Below are 20,832 nucleotides of genomic sequence, written 5' to 3'. Positions count from 1 at the left end.
ATTTGAGATATTTCACGTTTCGAGTTACTACAGGTTAAAAAGCACTAAAAACCATATGAGATTCATTATTTATACCTAAGCAAACAAAATAGGAAATCACTTAAAAGATACATTTGTATCGGTTTCCAATGTTATCGTCTAAATTTTAAGTAAGATTGTTTTGTTTCTCCAAATATTGACAAATGTCTGGATTATAAAAACTTCGTAAGCTTTTCCAACTGTTTATTTTTTACGTAGATGTCTCATCCATATAAAAAAAAGAAAATCAAGAATTCGATAAAATTATTGAGTTCGAGATATTTCACTTTTCTTGTGACTTTAGACTTTATGTTATGTTAGTGCTAATTGACCTATGAGAAATTGAGAGTATATGTTTAAAGTACATTAATGGGGGCAACTTTTCTGTAAGCTCCTTATCTTTCAGCAGATACGGACCCATAATAATCTTACATAAACTTTACCCAAGAAACTTGGAAACACCTTGGACATAGACAATCCATCTTCTAACCAATTTTGGCAAGAAAGAAATCACAAAATGTGTCAAAGGAAGCAGGAACAGACTGCGAATCCTAACAGGATTCCTAACAGGACACTGTAGATTAAATGGACACCTAAAGAAAATTGGAACAATCCAAGATGGCACATGTACATTCTGCAAGGAAGCAGAAGAAACACCAACACACTTACTAACAAACTGCGGAGCTACATTAGCCCGCAGGAGGAAATGTTTTGGGATGTATAATGTGACCATAGAAGAGCTTCAACCACTAAAACCAGGCCTATTAATCAAGTTTCTTGATAAAATTGGACTCACCGATGTGCTTTGGGCAGAGAACGGGGGGTACAATAGCTCTCAAAGGGCGCAGTATACCATACCCTGAAATATTACATCTACGTCTATGTCTGGAGTCATTCAATCAAAAAAAGCAGAGTCCAAGAATCTTTCACGACAACAGCTGGCCTACGAAGTTCTTACGTGCCGACATTATACTGCACATTTGTCTCTAACAGAAATTCTCTCGTAATAAGTACTGTCGCACTGTATTACACTGATAATCCATCAGTTAAAGTTAAGGCTTAAGTTTTTTTACATAACGTAGATAATGAGGGTTATAATGTTGTTTATTATAATTTTTTTTGTACTCTAAGTGTATTTTTAATATATATATATATATATATATATATATATTTTAATATATATATACACNCTTTTTCTCATTGCTATGACTGCTTTAAAAAAAAAAAAAACAGTAGTAAGTTTCTGGATTTACAACCTGTTTAAAGATGGGCTTGATTGATAGGTAAATCAATTTACAAAATAACGTTTCCACGTAGAACGGTCGACGTAAACCAGTTTGTCTGAAGAGTTGAGTAACGGCCCGTTCGCCGAGATGTTCACCGATGAGGAATGACGATGTAAGAAGTTGCCCGCGGATCGACGATCAACGGAGGACAGGGTCCATCGCCTGCAGCCATGGCCTTGACGCTCCAATTCCAGCGAATTAGATGTAGATTCGTTTGTCCAGTGAATAGAGAATCGTGAGCGGGTGATTGCCGAAATCGCCCTGTTAAAAAAAAAAAAAATAGCAAGGAACAAAATTAGTCTCACAACGATCAAGACCATATTTAGGTTTACCCTACAACACAATCCGTATCTAATAAAACAAAAATAAAATAAATATTTATTTGTATATTGTAAATAAACATATTATAAATTATTCTTTATGCTACAAAAACCCAGCCACAATACCAGCACTACGATGATATCTCGGAGTGATCTTCGTTTGAGGTGTCGTCGAGGGTTTTTGGGATGGTAGGTATTTGGAGAGGGCTTGAGCAATAGGGTTAGGATGGGTTAAAAGATTGGAGTGCACCTTGAGGTTGGAATGGATCAATTCTTTAACCAAGTGTTGTCAATGTGAACATTTAGGTTAGAGACGAAGTAAGGTGTTTGGAGGATTATTAACTGAAATGCCTGGATGGTTATTAGAACAACGTGGCGAGTTCTCGGGGGGCTTGAAAAGTAGGGTTAGGATGGATGGATGGTTAGGTTCTTCAGACGAGCTTTGATAGAAAGGATTGAATGCAATGGATGGCTTGGGTGAACCTCACCGTTCAACTCTTTTCAGTTGGTTGTTCTTGACAATCATGTCTGATTCCAAGATTCGCCAGAACTACTCCAGGTGGGCACATGTTATAAAAAGCCGGCTGGTACTAAAGTTTTTTTTATCGAATTAAGGGCGAAGATGTATCGGGATCATCGTCGTTTGGGGCGCGTGGAATATTCTTAGATTGGGAGATAGTAGAGAAGGCTTGAGCTCGAAAGATTTAATGGGTTGAATGATTAGGTTGAAACTTGAGGAAGTGGGACAGGATCAATTCTGTACGAAAAGAGTGTAAAAGTCATTTTGGATATGAAGTTTGAAACGTATTAAGGAGCTTGGACGATTCTTCTGCAGTCTTTGGCGCATTATAATAAAATAATAATAAAATTTCTCGATGAAGCGCTGCGCTGTAGGTACAAAATGGAGGATACTTTAATGACCGGGCTTTTTGGTAGCTCTAAGAAGGTTATGGGTGGTGCTGATGGCGATAGCAGGAGTCAGAAGTGAACGAAGGCCCTCGTGCAGCAGGCAGCCACGTCGACTGCTTAAAGTCCGAGAGTGCGAACGATGATGCTGCGAGTACTATTTTTTTCTTTTTTTTACGAGGGTTCGCAACAGCAGAGATTATATCAACTCTCGGGGTGCCGGTGTTTTTGAAAAAAAGCCCATTTGTAAGTATGTCGGGTTCGAATGCAGGGCCGCTGGATTGGGACCTTAAAGTGGTGAGCGCCGTGTCAACGCCTAAACCGTTGCGGCCACCGACGCCCCTCGAGTACTATTGTTGCTGTAGTAAGTGCTAACTGAAATTCAACCAATTTCAATTTTCTTGATGAGCTAGGACTCACCGATATGCTATAGGTACAGAACGCAGGATACAGTAGCCTCAACGGGGGCAGTATTTTACACACCTAGAATATTACATCTACATCTACATCGCTCCATCATATTTAATAATGGAATAATGAAGGAAACTTCTTCTTCGTCGCTTTTTGTTTTCTTTTGACCTTTTAATAGATAGGTTAACTTCTTGAATAGATACTAGCAGGAATTTGTTCCTCATTATCGTTTTTTCCCAAAGGAAAACTTGACATCTACGCAGTTGTGAAACGTAATGACCATGTCCGCGAAAGAGTATGTGATCGGAGTCGAACAATCGCGGCCTTGGGATGCGAGATAAAGTTAACGCCGAAATGCGGTGCCAATGAAGAAAATACCGAACGGATCCAATCTTCTCGCCGTTTTCTAAAGGGTTTCGTGAAACGGCGACGTGAATTTTGTAGTCTTCGGTGACATTTTCGAGCAGTAATTGTAAACAGGTCGAACCCAGTTACGCAAATCACAAAGGTCCATTACAGAAGGGAGGTCATTACGGTTCCCTGTTATAATATTTCATTTACAAGTTTTGAGTTTGTTGCTCAATACTTATATCATTCGTTACTCAATATATTTATCAATCCAGTACTTTAAAATTGACGAATTGTTGAATTAATCAGTAAGAAATCAAATAATATAATTAATTAAAACCGTCCTAGTAACGGTTGTAAGAAGAACGAGTTGTAGAGTAGATCGAAGAACCTTTGAAACAAAGAAAGTGTGGATGCGCGCGTTACGAAATCTAGACCACAATTGGACATGAATCCTTTCAGGGAACGAAATTTGATTAACATTTCCGAACACTTGTCATTGACCACATGAACACCAAATGTTGAAAGGAACCCTGTGGTCACCTTCACGAAGAAACTCTAAAGAAGCTTAATCACAAAAACCCCCCTAGAATCTGTAAAATCAAAAAGATCTGTGAGGTTTGTTGCGAAAAATATGGTTACGAAGCAGGAATGGCAGATTCGATTTTTCACGAATGGAGCCACGTTCATAATTAACTGTTAATAAAAAGACGGTAATTTTCTTTTCATGCCGTGTACTTTGTGTGTTCTTCTGTCAGAAGGAGTCGGTTCCTGCCGGCGGGCGTCATTGGTGTCGATATTCCACAGGGACACGGCATACGCCGGGGTGGTTTTGATAAACGGCGACTCGACACGAAACGGTTTTCCGACACTGACTTCCATTAACGCTGTTTATGAAGTACGACGTTTTAGCCCAGGGCGAATACATCAGGGACATATCTGATGAAAGCCCGCGGACTGCAGCAACCTTCTCCTATTGTCAATTGAAAAAAGCGAGGACATGCGGAATGGGGCTTTTCAATCGCCACGAATGGTCTCTCGGTTAATTTCCTCAATAAAGCTATTCTTCTCTTCGACTCTTTGTTTTAAAGGTGGCCGGAAACGTTCATTTTGATCTACCTTTTAAGGAGGTGGATAATTTTCTTGCCAAGCTGGTGGCTAACCGTGACAAAATTATCACTCTTTTAGGTTTTAAACTAACACCAAAATTACGCCAGGATCGATTTTTAAAGTTAAGGGGTATACTGCAAATGTTGGGAGAATGTACGATAATTATTTGAAAGTTAGAGTATTGGTGGAGTTGTTAAATTGAACTCTGCAAACAGCTGATAAAGTCATTGGTACCGTAAATAGAAAAGTCATTGGTAAAGTAACTGACGCATTCTGTGATAAAGTCATTGGTACCGTAAATAGAAAAGTCATTGGTAAAGTAACTGACGCATTCTGTGATAAAGTCATTGGTACCGTAAATAGAAAAGTCGTTGGTAAACTCACTGACAAATTATCTGATAAAGTCATTGGTACCGTAAATAGAAAAGTCATTGGTAAACTCACTGACAAATTATCTGATAAAGTCATTGGTACCGTAAATAGAAAAGTCATTGGTAAAGTCACTGACAAATTATCTGATAAAGTCATTGGTACCGTAAATAGAAAAGTCGTTGGTAAACTCACTGACAAATTATCTGATAAAGTCATTGGTACCGTAAATTTGGTAAAGTCACTGACAAATTATCTGATAAAGTCATTGGTACCGTAGATAGAAAAGTCATTCGTAAAGTAACTGACGCATTCTGTGTAAAGTCATTGGTACCGTAAATAGAAAAGTCAATGGTAATATCACTGTGAAGTTAAATAGTAAAGACCTTGGAGTCTTTGGAATATTCTTTGATAATGTCATTGGTAAAATCCCTGACAAAATCAGGGGAAAAGGTCATGCCAATGTCGCCGAAAGATTCATTGATAAGTCATTGGCAAAGACTCTGGGAATGTAATTAGTAAAGACTGAGTTTGACTTAGAAAAGGAACTATGTAAAGTATCATAACTACTCTTCCCGAAAAAGCTTTTCATCATTCAGCAGTGCCGTCATCATCAAATATGACTTATAATTTTTGAAATCCTTCGTCTCCTCTCTATAAAACCCATCCTTCTCCTAGCGTACCTTTTATAATGCTCTCCTAAGGTTTTCCACTGCAATGGATGTTTGCCCCAAAGCTCCATTAACCTAACCTCAAATCTATGAACCAATAAGCTCCGTCTTAAAAGAATCCTTGGTACACTCAACTCTTTGCATTACGTAAACAGCACAATCGAGCAATGCCATCATGCTCCCATTCATCCTCCATTAAAAGAACTTGATCAGAAATCATAGAAAGAGACCTGTCCTTTATTTAAAACTCTGCTAACCAAGGTTAAAAAATTCAATAATGCTAGCAATTCTCACGGTAAATATTTCAAACACCACGAAAAATAGTGAACTATTAGTTATTTTTCAGAGCGATCGTGTTAAGCAGAAAGTTAAGTCGTATGCCAAATAACAAGTAGCGCAAGGGAAATCGGGCTACTGCAAAGTCTTTCCAATTATATGACTGCTATGAAAGTTTCCTGCTATGTGTACCGTATGTATGTCCTATGCACAATTGCTCAAATATTCGCATGAGTTTCATCCAGTTCTTTAGATCGGGAGAAGTCTTACTAATTTTCACAAAGTTGAGAACTTATTTGCAACTACTTAACTTCCAACGCCATCGGCCAGTCAAGGAAAAGCTGTGATAATGATTTTGGTAGTGCCAGTCATCGAGCAAGACCAGACCTCCTCCTATCCGTCATGATTTTTTATGCATTTCAAGCTACATTGAAAGATTATAATAGTTGATTAGGAGGATATATTGTCAAGTTTAATTTGATTTTGATATTTTTGATGTTTCCACTATGTTAAAAAGGCATCAAATTATTTTCAAAGACCTCTTTGAAAGTATTACACTTAAACAAGACCAGTAAACGGAATTCTTGCATCGGAGTTTGACCACATTCGATAGATTGATGTCAAATATTTCAATAAAGTTAACAACTTTCATCTGATTATAAACGTAAATACGTTTTTGGGCTATTTCGCGCTAACAGGGCGTGCACATGGATTGGGTTAAGTAGAGCTGGCGATAATTATCATTATTTTCATCGACGTTTAGTTCATCATCACTATAGCTTTTTTCTATCAAATTAACTCATTTTAATTTCAAACTAGCCTTTTCTTTAAAAGATGAAAAAAAAAACCTTGGGGATGGTATGACATGTAAGCGCGTAAGGTATAATTCCAGCATTTGAAAGGGTTAATTTAAGAAAGGATTAATTTGAAATTAAAAAGGTTTGATTTGAAGCTAAGAAAAAAGTTAATGTGAGGATTAAAAATGATTAACTTGATGCAAAAAATGTTTAATTTCAAATTAAAAAGTGTTATTTTGGCGGCGAAAATGTTTAATTTTAAATCAAAAAGGGTTAATTCGAAGGAAAAAATATTCGTGTCAAATTAAAAGTGTTAATTTTTTTCTTCTTTCGTTGTTATTTAGTTGTTTTTCCTTTTTAATGTCGGGAAGTGGCGAAGATAATGAAAACAACCTTTTCAACAAGAAAATAAATGGGTAATTTGGTTAAAAAATATAAGAAGTTAATGATTTTTTAGAGCACAATTCTTTTGGGAAAAAATCTCAAATTATAAGAACCATTTGTTTTTATACTTTACATTATTATTAATTTTACATAATTTTTTATTTTAATTGTAATTTAAAAAAGTAAAAGAGTTAATTTGGTATTAACAAAATTTGAAATTTAAAACACTGGGAATTTGAAGTTTAAAAAAATTAATTGAAAATAAAAAACAGTCAATCTCAAATTAAAAAAGTTATTTTGAAAATTAAAAAACTGCTAATTTGAAATTAAAAACCTGTTAATATGAAATTTAAAAAACATAATAATAAAAAGTGTTAATTTGAAATAAAAAAACTGTTAATGTGAAATTAAAAAGGGGTAATTTGAAATTAAAATGTTCATTTGAAATTAAAACGGGCTATTTGACGGGGAAAGGGTTGATTTGCTGGAAAAAAAGTTGTATAACTGAAAATGCTGCTGCTATTTCGCTTCCACTGTATATCAGCACTGTCGTCATCATCGAACTTGTCAGATTCAAGATAATATTTGTCAGTGCTATCAAAACCGAGTTTCTCTGGATTTTTGAGACATCGTTTGTTTGGTGCCATAAAGTATAAAATATATAAAAGACATGGTAGTTACTACAAGATCGGTTATTACAAGAAACTAAATGGCGTAACTTTTAGTTTAAATAGATAAACATACGAGAACCGCTTTATAATATGTGTCCACAACGGGCTAACGCCATTTGGGAGGCGCTCAGACACCAAGAAAGGGACAAACAACGAAACCGGTTTTCACGCTATCATCAGTGGATACCCGCACGTGGTCGGAAATTTTAATACTTGATAGATACTTTTGCGACTTGCTCGCATAAAAACACCATCACTTTTCGCGAACTACATGCTGGACAATTTTAATGGAAAAGGTTTTGTGTTCTTTGCAACGTGTGATGCTGCTGCTGATGGATACTACGGAGAGGGGTTTGTGCTCCCCAGGCACTGCAACCTTCTGGCTTATTGTACCTTCCTAGTTCCTTAGCTCAGTGCAATAGACTCAATCCTTCTTCTTAGAAGTATCAGGTCATTCGCTGCTGCAATTTCATTCCCAAGGTTTTTTCTGTATCCCAGGTATTGTCTTCATTGAGTCGTTGCTTCGCATTCGAAGATGATATGGGTGGCTGTTTCTTCCTCCTCATTGCATAATCTGCAATTTGGATCATCGTTAAATATGCCCATGTTATGTAGATGTTTTCTCAGACAAGACATATCCCTCCAATGCAGCAGTAAGTTTGCCACTCTTGGTGCGGATTGCTAAAACAACAAGTTTACTGTGTCTAGCGCCCCTAGAGGTTATCCCCTTAAAAAAAAAAAAAATACATTCGGTGATGGGAATTCTGCATTTATTTTTGTTATCCCAACTGTTCAATACACTATATATAGTGTTGCTGATCCCTCCTCTGCCCCTCTGGCCAACATGTGTGCTTTTTCTTTACCCAAAATTCCTTTGTTTCCTGGCACTTGAGATAACATCATGTTGTTGTGTTTCCCCAGGATTTGGAAATTTTAGATGCATTCACTGACTAGTTTTGATATGATTTTTTTACACGCTAATGCTTTATCATTGTTGCTATCCGAGCATATGAGGATTTTTTAGCTAGTGTAACCTCTTTTAAAATTTTCTAGGGCACAAGCACTGGCGGCATTCTGCTCGAAAGACCGAAGGCTCCCCTAATGAGTGTGATAGTTCACATTTTGGGCTTATACAAATAACACCCAGTCCTGTTCCTTCGTTTGTATTGGAACCATCTATATAGCATATCATTGTATTTGATGTTTTCCTGAGTTCTTAATCCCTTTTATAGTCTATTGAAACTTTACAGGATGCTGTAAAGAATGTTTCCGGGATCATGTAGCCAGTCCCATTTCTATGGATAGGTCTCTGATTTTATTAATTGTGGTTGTGTGTTGATTGTTTTTGGGCCTAAATGAACTTTTCCTAGCTTCTCCTTGTACGAGTGGAGGTAGGTTTGGCAGAGTTTGTAGAGCACCTGTAGGGGTGTTCTCATTGCCCATGTGGTACATAGGTTTGCTAACCTTTGTATGCTGCTTAGTGTTTGGGAAGCTAGCTTGTGTTGAGCTTTGGTCCACCACATTAGAGATACATAGGTTATTTTGCAAAGGTTATTGCAACATGAGAAAAGAAATAAATCATATTTAACTGACAATATAATTTTTAGGATTTGTTGATGTGTTGTATCTCTGAAATTGGATTTTGGCCTGCCACTTGAAGGTGCATCTCATTTGTGTCGAGCAGGTGAAACAGAGAAAGCAGTTTGGTTTTTGAGTTTGAACTCGTCTTAAACAAGGATGTTCTTCACCTTTTCCAGGGACGGAGACAAAGTATTAACCACATCCATTGTTATCCTTTTACCAGGAAGAGTCGTGAATCACCACTGATGATGGCCAAAGCTGCAAAGGAACAAGGACGTTCGTTGTGATTAAGCTTTGACCAATATAGAAACTGCCGATTGATGCAGTTTGCCATCTTCGAAAGCCCGATCGTTTTAAATTCGGCCCTTCATGAGAATCGATCCAGTCCGCTTTTGTTCCACGGGGACAATGCGAGACCTCACGCTGCCAGACAGTCGCTTGCAACAATTGATCATTTTGGTTGAGAAATAATGAATTCTTTTGTACCGTTTCTGATTGTCCCACGACTCGTCATTTCCAAATCTTAATTGACAAAAGATTAATTCAGCCATACAAAATAAAAAGCGATGTAAGATGGTCAAAACGTACGAAATATTAAAGGATATTGTTAAGTAAAAATTATTTTATTGATTTTATTTAAAGGAATGATGAATCATTACTGATTTTTCAATTGGTAGATCAAGACTTTTCTGGTTTTTCCTTGTTTTGTCAAAAATTACTGAACTTAGAAAAACATTTAAATAGAATTTAGCATAACCGTAAGTAAAGCGCCACATAGAAAAGTTAAAAATGCATTCTTTAGTTTAAAAACCGTACGACGAAGTTTGGGATCGAAGGTCCACATGGACATGAGTTGGCTGAGGCAAAGAAGTGGGCTAAAATGAGCCATACATTGATCTAATATAATTAAAGAGGGCTTAAAGATATGCAGAAACAGCACATGGACAGGGTGACCAGATCCTTGACCATTAAGGACAAACATTGAAAAGAATATAAGACCCAATACCTCTCGGGACATCTCTTTAATATAATCCGGCCCATCAGCTGCCCCTGTTACGTAACAGCAACTCATACTACGGAGGACCTAATGCCACTTTAAGTCAGTTGAAAATGCAAAGGCAAAATCCATTTCAGCAGATGTACTTTATGGAGGAAGATGGCCACCAGCACCACTGTTTGTACGGAGTGTAACTATCAGGTTCCGCCAAGCCATCAAGTGCAGTCGCATGTACTCCAGCAATGTCCCAATCTCAATGAGGCTCAATCATAGAGCATACATAGTGAGTGATGATATCTCATCCATCACTCATTAATAGAACAATCAATCTCAACACTATCGCACTCTCAACAGCCGAGGTGCTGCCGGTTGTATCGAAATCGGCTACAAAATCAGCTTTTCTACACCATCACGGACTCCAACACCTCCTCTAAACGCCGGCCTTTCTCAGGTCCACCAAAATTACCAGTCGCTAAAGTAAATTGTTCTTTACAGTCATGTCTAATTTCATTCCTTGAAGTCTTTGTCCAAGCTCTTTTGACAGGACTGTTCCAGGAGGACATGTGCTATTAGAAGCCAACGCTGGCACTTTATTTGTTATCGAATTAAGGGCGAGGATGTATGGGGTCATCTACGTTTAAGGCGTCGTGGAGTGTTCTTCGGTTGGGATGTACTGGAGAGAGCTTGAGCAGTATAGTTAGGATGAGTTGAAAGATAGAAGTGAAACTTGAGGAAGCGGAAGCAGACTAAGTCTTTAAGGAAGGTCGTTGGCCATTGTGGACATTGAGGTTAGAGACGCAGTAAGGAACTTGGATAATTCTTCTTAGGATGTTTCATTGGAATGCTTGGATTGTTGTTAATGCAACGTGGTGGATTCTCGGGTGGGGAAAAAATAGATACTTTGAGAGAACGTAGGCAGTAGGCTTTGGATGATTGGAGAGTTTAGTCTGGAACTTTTGAAAGAGGGAACGGATTAGTTGGCAAAATTGGTGCAAGGGTGCTCTCTACAACTCTTATCGCACTCTCAACAGTCGAAGTGGCTGCCAGCTACACTGTATTCAAGTCGTCTACAATGTCAGCTTTTCTAGACCTTCACAGACTCCAACAGATCCTATAAATACCGGCCCTTCTCAGGTCCACCAAAAATCCCAGTGGCTAAAGTAGTTTGTTGTTTACAGTCATGTCTGATTTGTGTCTTTGAAATCTTCGTAGTCCTCAAAGCTCTTTTACTAGAACTGATCCAGGACACGTGTCATTAGAAGCCGATGATGGCGTACTCAAAAAGACTTAGCAAATTCTAATGAATGTGCCAGTGGTATACAGAATGGGACCAAGAATGCTCCCTTGTGAGAAGACAACTTGGATCGGTCTGATATCCGAATACGCGTTGCCGCACCTCACACTGAAGAATAAAATTCCAGGATAATGCTAGAGGTTTTTAGGCAAAATCATATCTTTTGTGTATGTTTTGTTTTAAATTTAAGACGTATATTTTATTTATATTAAAAAAATATTTTTAAAGCTTTTTTTCTGGTTCGAAAATTAAACGAAACCGAAACGAAGCCTGAAGAGGTAGTAAACATACTTTCAAGTATAACAAATGGACGAAAAGTGTAAAAACACCGACCATAGGATTTCACAGCGGCGACAATAATTAATACCTTGTTCGTGTCTTTCTTCGCAGATGAAATGAGCTAAAGGTCGGTTTACTAATTAAAAGGGAAATGCTACTTATTAGGCAAGGGTCGAAGATCCCGACGGACAATAGATGTCAACTCGACGTTGTGGCAAGTACCGGTTTTTGCTTCGTTCGAACAGGGTCACGGCTACTTTCCTGTTTCGATCCCGTTCGTTCCACCTCGGGCTATCCATCTCAAATTTGAGAAACGTCTTTACGATTCAGTAAAAGTCTATCTAGCCGATTTCAACGTTCGACCATCTGCGTACAATTTTGACACAGACAACAATAAGCCTATTAATTGCTAATATAATTCGACCAATTGTTCTTGAAGATTCCGAACGCTGTACGCTAGGTTTAATTTGCTATTTCAATGTATTATTAGTTCAGTTTTTACTATTTTATGTCAGAAAAAATCTACGCTTTTATTTTAAAATGGAACGTTCCTTCCTAGACGTATTGTAAAGGGTGAAATTGTGTTTAGCAACGTTTCAATAAAAAATGTGTGTATACCAACAAAACAGATTATCTAATCACTTTTCCCAAATGAAAAAGCTTATTCAAGCGTATTATTTGATCAAAATTGTTTAAAACAGGAGGGAGAGAACTAGGTTTGGATTAGCAGCTACTAGTTCTGAATTAACACACTTAAAAGTCACAAAACCTCTCTACTTCGACATACTTTGCACGATTAGCACAGTTTGCCCGAATCTATTATCGTAACTCAACGGTCCAGCCAGAACTAAGTAGGTAATGAAGAAGGCTTGAGCTGTACAGTTAGGAAGGGTTCAAAAGATTGGATTGAAATTTCAACCCTAAGGTACGTTAACTTCATTGTGGACAGTGAGGTTAGAAATATAGTGTGCTACGATAATTCTTCTGAAGACTTTTGTTTGCTCTGACCACTTAATAGAGAGTCGGGGTCAGGTTGTGTTTGAGGGCGAACACCCCGCATATGTGTTTTATTGAGGAAAATGGCGTCATCACCATTGTTTCAAAAGAAGACATACGTAGTGTAGCCAATCCTTCCAATTAAAAATCCTCAAGCAAATTTTGTTTATTTAACACGTCCGATTTCAATCCTCGAAGTCTTTGTGTGTAAGACTATACACTAGACTATGTCAGTGCAACTATGAAGTTATTCCGAGCCAATCAAGTGCATCCAATCCGGCCAATACAAACTGAAACCGTCTGTCCAAGTTTAACAAGACATCAACAAGTTTCCACCAGGCATCGCCACTACTCCAGCAATGGTTCCGTCTTCCAGTCGGCAGGCAACCAGGTTTGCAGCGCCTCTGTGTATAAGCAGGGGTTCAACCATAGAGCAACTCGTCGATGAGATCTAATCCATAACTCTGTAATGGAGCAAGCCACAGAAAAAGCTACAGGAGGAAGGGTACTCTCAGTATTTATCGCATTCTTCACAGCTATCGTGGCTGCCAGCTACATGAAATTTGTATCGCAATATCAGCTCTTTTACATCGTTAACTCTAACAACAGTGCCCTAAACACCGGCCCTTCCCAGGTCTACCAAAAATTCGAGTCACTAAAGTAGTTTGTGTTTACTATGTCATGTCTGATTTCAGTCTTCACAGTCGACCAACCCCTTATGCAGAGACTGATCCAGTACAAGTGTTACAAGAAACCCACGCTGCCACTTAATTTCGGATTGAGGGTGAGGAGGTCTCTGGGATATCATTATTTGAGACTACGTGGAGGATTATCAGGATGGAATGTACTGTTAAGGGCTTGGGCAGTAGGAATATGATGAGTTAAAAGAAGGGAGGATCAAGCCTTTAACGAGGATCATTGGTCATTGTAGACATTGAGGTTTAGACGTATTAAGGAAATTGGATAATTATTTTTAGTAATTTTCAATCGAATACTTGCTGCGTGCCTGCCAACGTGACGGGTCCTCGAGTTGGGAAAAAGTAGATACTCAGAGAGGACTTAGGTAGTAGGGTTTGGATGGATCTAGAGGTTGGTCTTAAACTTTTGAATTAGTTCGTTGGCAAAAGGAATGTTGAGACGTCGTAAGGGGCTTCTGAAGAAGATCGGAATGTTTGGATTAGTTTTATATTATATAGCCTGGTGGTACCCCACATTATGCCTGTATTGCAGTGTTAGTTTGTTTTTTACAGTCATGTCTGATTTCGATCCTAGAAGTTTTTGTAGTCGTCCAAGTTTTCGTTAGTCTTGCCTGAGGATTCCACGATAGTTTGGCTATAGGCCTGAGTATGTAACTTGTTAGATGCTTCCTTGATTAACTTATAAACTTGGTCAAGACTCTTTATATAACGTGAATTTAGTGCATTTGTCCTGGTTCAATTTTATTTTTCACATTTTGCACCATTCTTCGGGGAGCTCAAGATGTTAATTTTTTTTAATTGAGGTTAAAATTATTTCTTTAACTTTAATGCTTGGAGAAGTTGTAATTGCCTGAACTACCTAATATTCCACTGTAAATCAGTTAAGTTTAAGGGCGAAATTTCAGCAGTTGTGCTTTATGGAGAAACATATCCACCAACACCACTGTTTGACAGTTTGAATAGTTTGGTAACTGTGAAGTTCCGCCAAGCTCAAATCCAAATTAGTCACAGTACTGTTTTCTAGAGTAAGTTTGCTGTTTACTGTCATGTCTGATTTCAGTCCTCGAAGTCATCGTAGTCGTTCAAGGTTTTTGGCCAGCGCTGATCCAGGAAGTGCTATAACGTGCCTACGCTTGCACTTAATTTGTTATCGGATTCCTTAACCCGATAAGGATTAAGGGCGAAGAAGTCACGGGGTTATCTTCATTTGAGGCGACGACGTGGAGAGTTCTCGAAGGAGAGTGGAAGTGGAGCAGTAAAGTAGTAGTTAAAAGATTGTAGTGAAATTTGAAAAAGCGGGTACGGATCAAGCCTTTAAATAAGGGTCATAGTGTACATTGAGGTTGGGACGTAGTAAGTTGCTTGGAAAATTCCTCCTAAGATGTCTGATTACCCGTAGCAACACTGTAGGTCAGTTGAAGCCTTCCAAGCCATCCAATAAAATGTACATCCAATCAAAACTTCTCAAAAATGATGCTACTACCTACTAGGCTGTTTTGATATAAAAATGATATAGCTTCATGTTTCTAATCATCCTAGTCTGCCTTTTTGAAGCTCATTTTGCTAGACAGGTTTTGGCGGGACTTGACGAGTCAACGAGTCGAAGTCAAGTAGATCGATCATGAAACGACCAGATAAACTGCGCAGTAAATTTAGGAAACGCACAAATAATGCTTTAGTTTAGCATGATACAAGATGTTCTTTTAATTTCTGAACATTAGTCTTTCAAGAAATGGAATGGTTGATAAACCAAAGGCTGGCCTATTCTGTCACATCAACCGAAGAAATGTATCGATTTTGTATCCTAGTAACATATTTAACTTTCTGTAAAGATAATGTTATATTCTATTTTATGTAATACAGCGGATTTTCCTTTTAAGCTTTCTTTTCAAATGTATAAAAAATTATTTTCTTAATTTACTGTAGTTCAAAGAAAGGATATTTTTAAGACTTCTATCGGTGTTATGACACCGACCTCGAGGTAAAGAACGATGGAGATAATTTAATAATCCTTTCAATGAAAAATATCAGCCAAAACTGATTCGAGTGATGCAAACTGGTCGGCGTTATTACATTAAACTGCGATTAGGTTGGGTATCATGACTATAGTTCTCCCGGGACAACACTGATTGCAGATAAGACACGAAGCGTTGTTATTCCTGGCGTTGGGGTCGTTTGGTTTTTTACTGCTGTCGCTTTGCTCTTTTGCGGTTTACCACCATGATTGATTGGTGTTACATAGAAAACTGCCCTTGCAAACAGGTAATAGGACATCACGGTCTGATTTCGGCGAATCTTTTTTCTTCTGCCGTTCTGAGATCTGGTGGCCACGAATCTCGGGAGAATTTCCGCACATTCAATCCAAACTTATCTGACTCGCGTGCTCAAATGGAAAAACAAATATTTAGATTATGTGGAGTCTAGGATTTTCGTGGATAGTAAAACAAAAACAATTATTATCTTCCACCTGGATTAACAACATCCAAGACGTTGATAAAAAACATAGAAACGTTGATCATGTCCGATTGTCCTGGTCTACCTCTCCTTTCTGGTTTTGCCGCATTCAGTCATGTTAAGAAAGAAGGAAAAAAGTAAATTACGACCTACAAGTTGACTGACTCCGACTACTGCTGTCTACCAATCTTCGTTGGTTTTATCGCATTAAGGCATATTAAGAATTTCAAAAAAGGACAAAAGAACAAGAAAAACTCACAGACCAATCACTAAAGGGAGCAAAGGCGAACTAGCCACATATGTTACCAGCTAAAAGTTGAATTGAATTACACAGGTCTGCCTATCCTTGCTGGTATTTCCGCAATCAAACAAGTTAAAAACACACTAAAATGATAAACGGACAAGACAAACGCACAGACGAACCATTAAAACAGTTAAATGCTATCTAACTCTATAAGCTACTAGCTACAAGTTCTTTGACGCCGTCTCCCCCAGTCTATTTATCCTCGATCGTTTTTTTCACATTGACCCGTGTTATAAACCCCAAATAAGGACAAATGGACAAGAAAAACGCACAGTCCAATCTTTGAAATTAGCGAAGACTATCTACTTATACAAGCTATATAAGTAAATATATTGATAGTAGGTACATGTCGATCAAATCTGATTGTCCTGGTCGACTATTGACGGATTCAGTCACGGTAAGAACCTATTAGGAGGACAAACGGACGAAAAAACACACAGACCAACCACTGAAAATGGCGAAGGCGATATTGTTATAGAAGCTACAAGCTACAAGTGTCTCGATCACGTCTTGCTGTACTTATGTTCTCTGGTTTTATAGGATCTAGCCATGTGAACCCATTAGGAGGACAAACGGATGAGAAAAAAGCTGGGCACTGAATTGGGCGACGGTAATTATCTATATAAACTACCCGCTACGAGTTGATCCTCTCCGACTATCATGGTCTACCTATTGTCGCATTCAGTCCTGTTAAGAACCTCGCAGAAAGACAAAAAGGACAAGAAAACACACGGGCCAACCCCTGAAGTAAGCGATGGTAACTACGCATGTAAGCTCAAGTTGATCTTCTCCGACTATCCTAGCGTTGCATTCAGTCATGTTAAGGAGGACAAACGGACGAAAAACTAAAGTCCAACCAGTGTCGAGGGCGAAGTCGATCTAGCTGTAGAGGGTATATCAACTTCTATAGTCCACCCGTGTAATTCGGAAACGATTAACTTTAGCAAAAAATGGTCTTATTATAATTTTCTTATACAAACCCCAAGTTAATTTGAGCTAGGTGTCGCGTGGTGGTAACAGCTGGGAAAGTGCACTAACTTTATAATTTTAAATGAGAATTCAATGTGTAGAGATTAGTGACCGTTAATCGATAATTATTCAGACATAGTGAGATGCGGTCTGGTGTGATGTAGGTTTCAGAAAGACATTTTCTTTATCGTGCCAACGTTTCGATCTTTATTGAGATCATCTTCAGGGCCTGGGATTTACAAACATTGTTTACATTTAACAAATACATTTAGGATGTGGAAAAGTGAATTTATAAATGTATAAATTTATAAAGCATTGTATAAATTCACTTTTCCACATCCTAAATGTATTTGTTAAATGTAAACAATGTTTGTAAATCCCAGGCCCTGAAGATGATCTCAATAAAGATCGAAACGTTGGCAAGATAAAGAAAATGTCTTTCTGAAACCTACATCACACCAGACCGCATCTCACGATATCTGAATAATAATTGAGAATTCAATATTTTTATTGTACAGTTCGATTCTAGAGCTTATTTTATGCCATTTTACTGAGAGGAAAATTTTGATAGGATCGAACATTTCTGAGTTATGACCTACGGAGGACGCGTGAGGGGGGAGTACGCTTTTTGTAACAAGATGGTTGTTACAAAAATCTACACTCGAATGGTACAATAAAAAAATGGTGTTCTCATTTAAAATAAACAAAGTTAGTGTCATTTCCCAACCAGATGGGAAAGTTATGCTAAATATGCTACCACCACGCGATTCCTAGCCGAATGAAACTGGGGGTTTGTATAAGACCATTTTTTTCTTAAGTTAATCGTTTCCGAATTAAATGGGTGGACTGTAGAAGTTGATACACTCTGTATAAGTAACCGCATGTCCAAAGCCTTTTCTCGAAGAGTTTGACTCATTTTGAACTGTAAAGGAATTTGAGATCTGTCTGTAAAAAATAGACAAACCCAGGATCATTAAAAACGAATAAAGGAAAAACTTTGACTAGATGTATCCTTACTGACGTCAAAGGTGCGGTGAACTTAAGTTCTTAATCCGTAAAGACAAATCCAGAGTTACCCACTTCATCTTGTTTATATATCACGTTGCCGAAACATTATTCATTCGATTCTCTTCTTCTTGTTGGATCGAGAGTTTAACGGACTTGTGGCAGGAGGCGCGAGGAAAACCAATAAATATTTTTTCTTCTTCCAGAAGTAAACAAGCGGATTCCTAGCAAATGGCCAACGGTAAATCCTCCATGCAACACGACACGGCCGATTTCGCCCAACTTGCAATCCGGTGATTTATTTTTTCACCGGCTTCCATCTCGATCCGATTGCCCTTTCGGTCCCGACCCTTGACGTATCGACGATGACTTATCGGCCTTTTTATCGTTTAATCCCCTCAAACTGCGAGATTATCGTGTTGGCGGTGAAGGAATATAGAGGATAAGCTCGTTCTTTCACGTTCATAACGTAACGGTGATCGTTCAAAATACATGTGACACCTGCAATTGTGAACCTTGTTTTCATAAAATCACGTCGGCATCGTGGGAAAGGAACGCATCTCTCCATTTCTGACATATCAATTTTAAATTCGCCGAGTATCTAATGGTCATTGTAATATTTTGCACGAGTCTTCGTACTTTGAAAAGAGGTTGTTTATTTTTCCACCCATATTTCAAAGTAATTCAAAGTAAAGAAGTGCTCTCTATAGAAATTTACTTATGGTACAATCACCACCTATTTTTGTGAATTCCTTACTTCCCTACTGCTTAATAAAAGTTGTTTTTTTTTTCGAGGGTTCGCAACAGTAGAGGTCATATCAACCCTCAGGGTGCCGGTGTTTTTGAAAAAAAAGCCCTTTTGTAACCTCCGATTTATATTATTTATTTATTTAATTGTTGACAAAACCTATATGTGAGAGAGAAACAACAAGGGAGCACCCATTTAGTTTATTTAAATTCAAAGCTCGTTTTTAAGTCCCTTTCCCCTCCTAATTCCTCAGCAACTAGCTAGGAAATATTAGGGAAGTTTAGCCTCAAAACCACAAATCCCATGCGCCCGCCCGTTTGAATTAAGTTTAGAGTATGGCGGGTCCGCCGGTATAGGGTCTCCCTTAGGTACGGCGGGGAAGGAGGAGAGTAAAAAAAAGAAAGAGGCATTCACAATAATAGAAAACCTGTCGCTTCATCTCCTTGGCAATAACTGCTCCGGGTCTACACTTTATCCTCCAGAGTATGTAGTTTCCAGGCAGCAGTTTTATTATTACTAGTCTCTTCTTTGTCTTGGTCACTTCCTCTTTCGCTCTCAATTTCTATATCTCTTCTATCATTCCTGTGTCGGAGTGAAGGCTCCCTTGTGTCCTCAGCCTGCTTAAGATTTCGCACCATTCAAGAGACATTGAACTCCATCATGGAAGCTGACCAGTCGGCCAAAGCAGAGATGGAAAAATGGATCCTCGACAAGTGGCAGAATCGATGGTCCCACAGCGCAAAGGGCAGAACCACTTTTGAGTACTACCCAAAAGTACAAGTGCCGAATGTCGTCCTTGTGGATTAAGCCCAACTTTTGGCTCTCCCGATTCCTGAGTGGACGTGGAAACTTCAGGTCGTACAGATCCCGCCTGTCAACCTCTGCAATCTGCGGAAGGTGCGACGCGACCTAGGGTATGGAACATGTGCACCTTACGAAACCCACAGAAAGCCGCTCAACGAAATGTTCCAAAGTTGGCCAGCAGAAAAACGGAGGCTTGCGATGGACAAGAAAACCTATGAAATATTCCACAGGATTGTGACTAACAGCGCCAAACAAGAAGCGTAGTAAAGATGGAGGAGGTAAAATAGGGGAGAAAAACTACTAAGTATTTAGATAGTTAAAACTTTAGGGAAATCAGGTTGTTTCTCTCGTTTAGCTTAATATTTATTTAAAATTTGTCGGAAAAAAGTTTCACGTTTTCAACTAGCTAGGAAATATTAGGGAAGTTTAACGTCAAAACCACAAATCCCATGCGCCCTTTTGAATTAAGTTTAGAGTATGGCGGGTCCACCGGTATAGGGTCTCCCTTAGGTACTTAGGTATTCGAACCCGGGACCTTTACCTTACAGTAGTTTCCAGTCAGCAGTTTTATTATTACTAGTCCTAATAGGTTTAGCAGTTGGTAGTTTCTGCGAAGGTCCTTTGACGAATAATAGTTTTCGACTTTTTTTTACGTCAATGACTAAATAAATAACTTTGACAGCCAAAAAAAAGTTATTATATTTTACGTACACTGTAACTTTGATGAGGTAGATCTGAGAGTAGTACTAGAAATTGTCGTTCATCAGTTACTTTTTATTGTTTACTTCATGCACTTTATGTATTGACCAGTGGTTGGGGTTTTTCTACGAGGTGTCGCAACAGCAGTGGTTATATATAAGTTGGTATGCAGGGCCGCTGGATTCGAACCCGGGACCTTTACCTTACAGTGATGAGCTCCGTGTCAACGCCTAAACCGTTGCGGCCACCGACGCCCCAAAACAGTTAATTGATTGATGGTTTCATACAAGCTCAACTCTACAACATGTGCACAGAATTGTACCTAAGACTATCACCAAGTTCGATCTTATCCGTCCTAACATTTTCTGTTATACTTTAGAACCAGATTTTACACCTCTTTCACTCACTTTTTCCTATTTTCATAACAGTCAGTTAGT

At 38.4% G+C, this 20,832-nt stretch overlaps 1 protein-coding gene across 1 annotated transcript in view; it reads right to left on the bottom strand.

Moving 5' to 3' along the window:
• Nucleotides 1-1,214: 1,214 nt before the first annotated feature.
• The window catches only part of LOC112126692, a 92,847-nt gene continuing 73,229 nt past the window's right edge, over nt 1,215-20,832 (bottom strand). Inside the window, exon 2 of the mRNA XM_024226255.1 lies at nt 1,215-1,565. Within this exon, the coding sequence (XP_024082023.1) occupies nt 1,396-1,565 (170 nt within the window). The 3' untranslated portion in view covers nt 1,215-1,395. The remainder of the gene's footprint in view (nt 1,566-20,832) is intronic.

Source organism: Cimex lectularius, unplaced genomic scaffold (assembly GCF_000648675.2).
Source record: "Cimex lectularius strain Harlan isolate CLEC.00 unplaced genomic scaffold, Clec_2.1 scaffold117, whole genome shotgun sequence".
Taxonomy (NCBI): domain Eukaryota; kingdom Metazoa; phylum Arthropoda; class Insecta; order Hemiptera; family Cimicidae; genus Cimex; species Cimex lectularius.
This window is presented reverse-complemented; position numbering and strand designations above follow the sequence as displayed.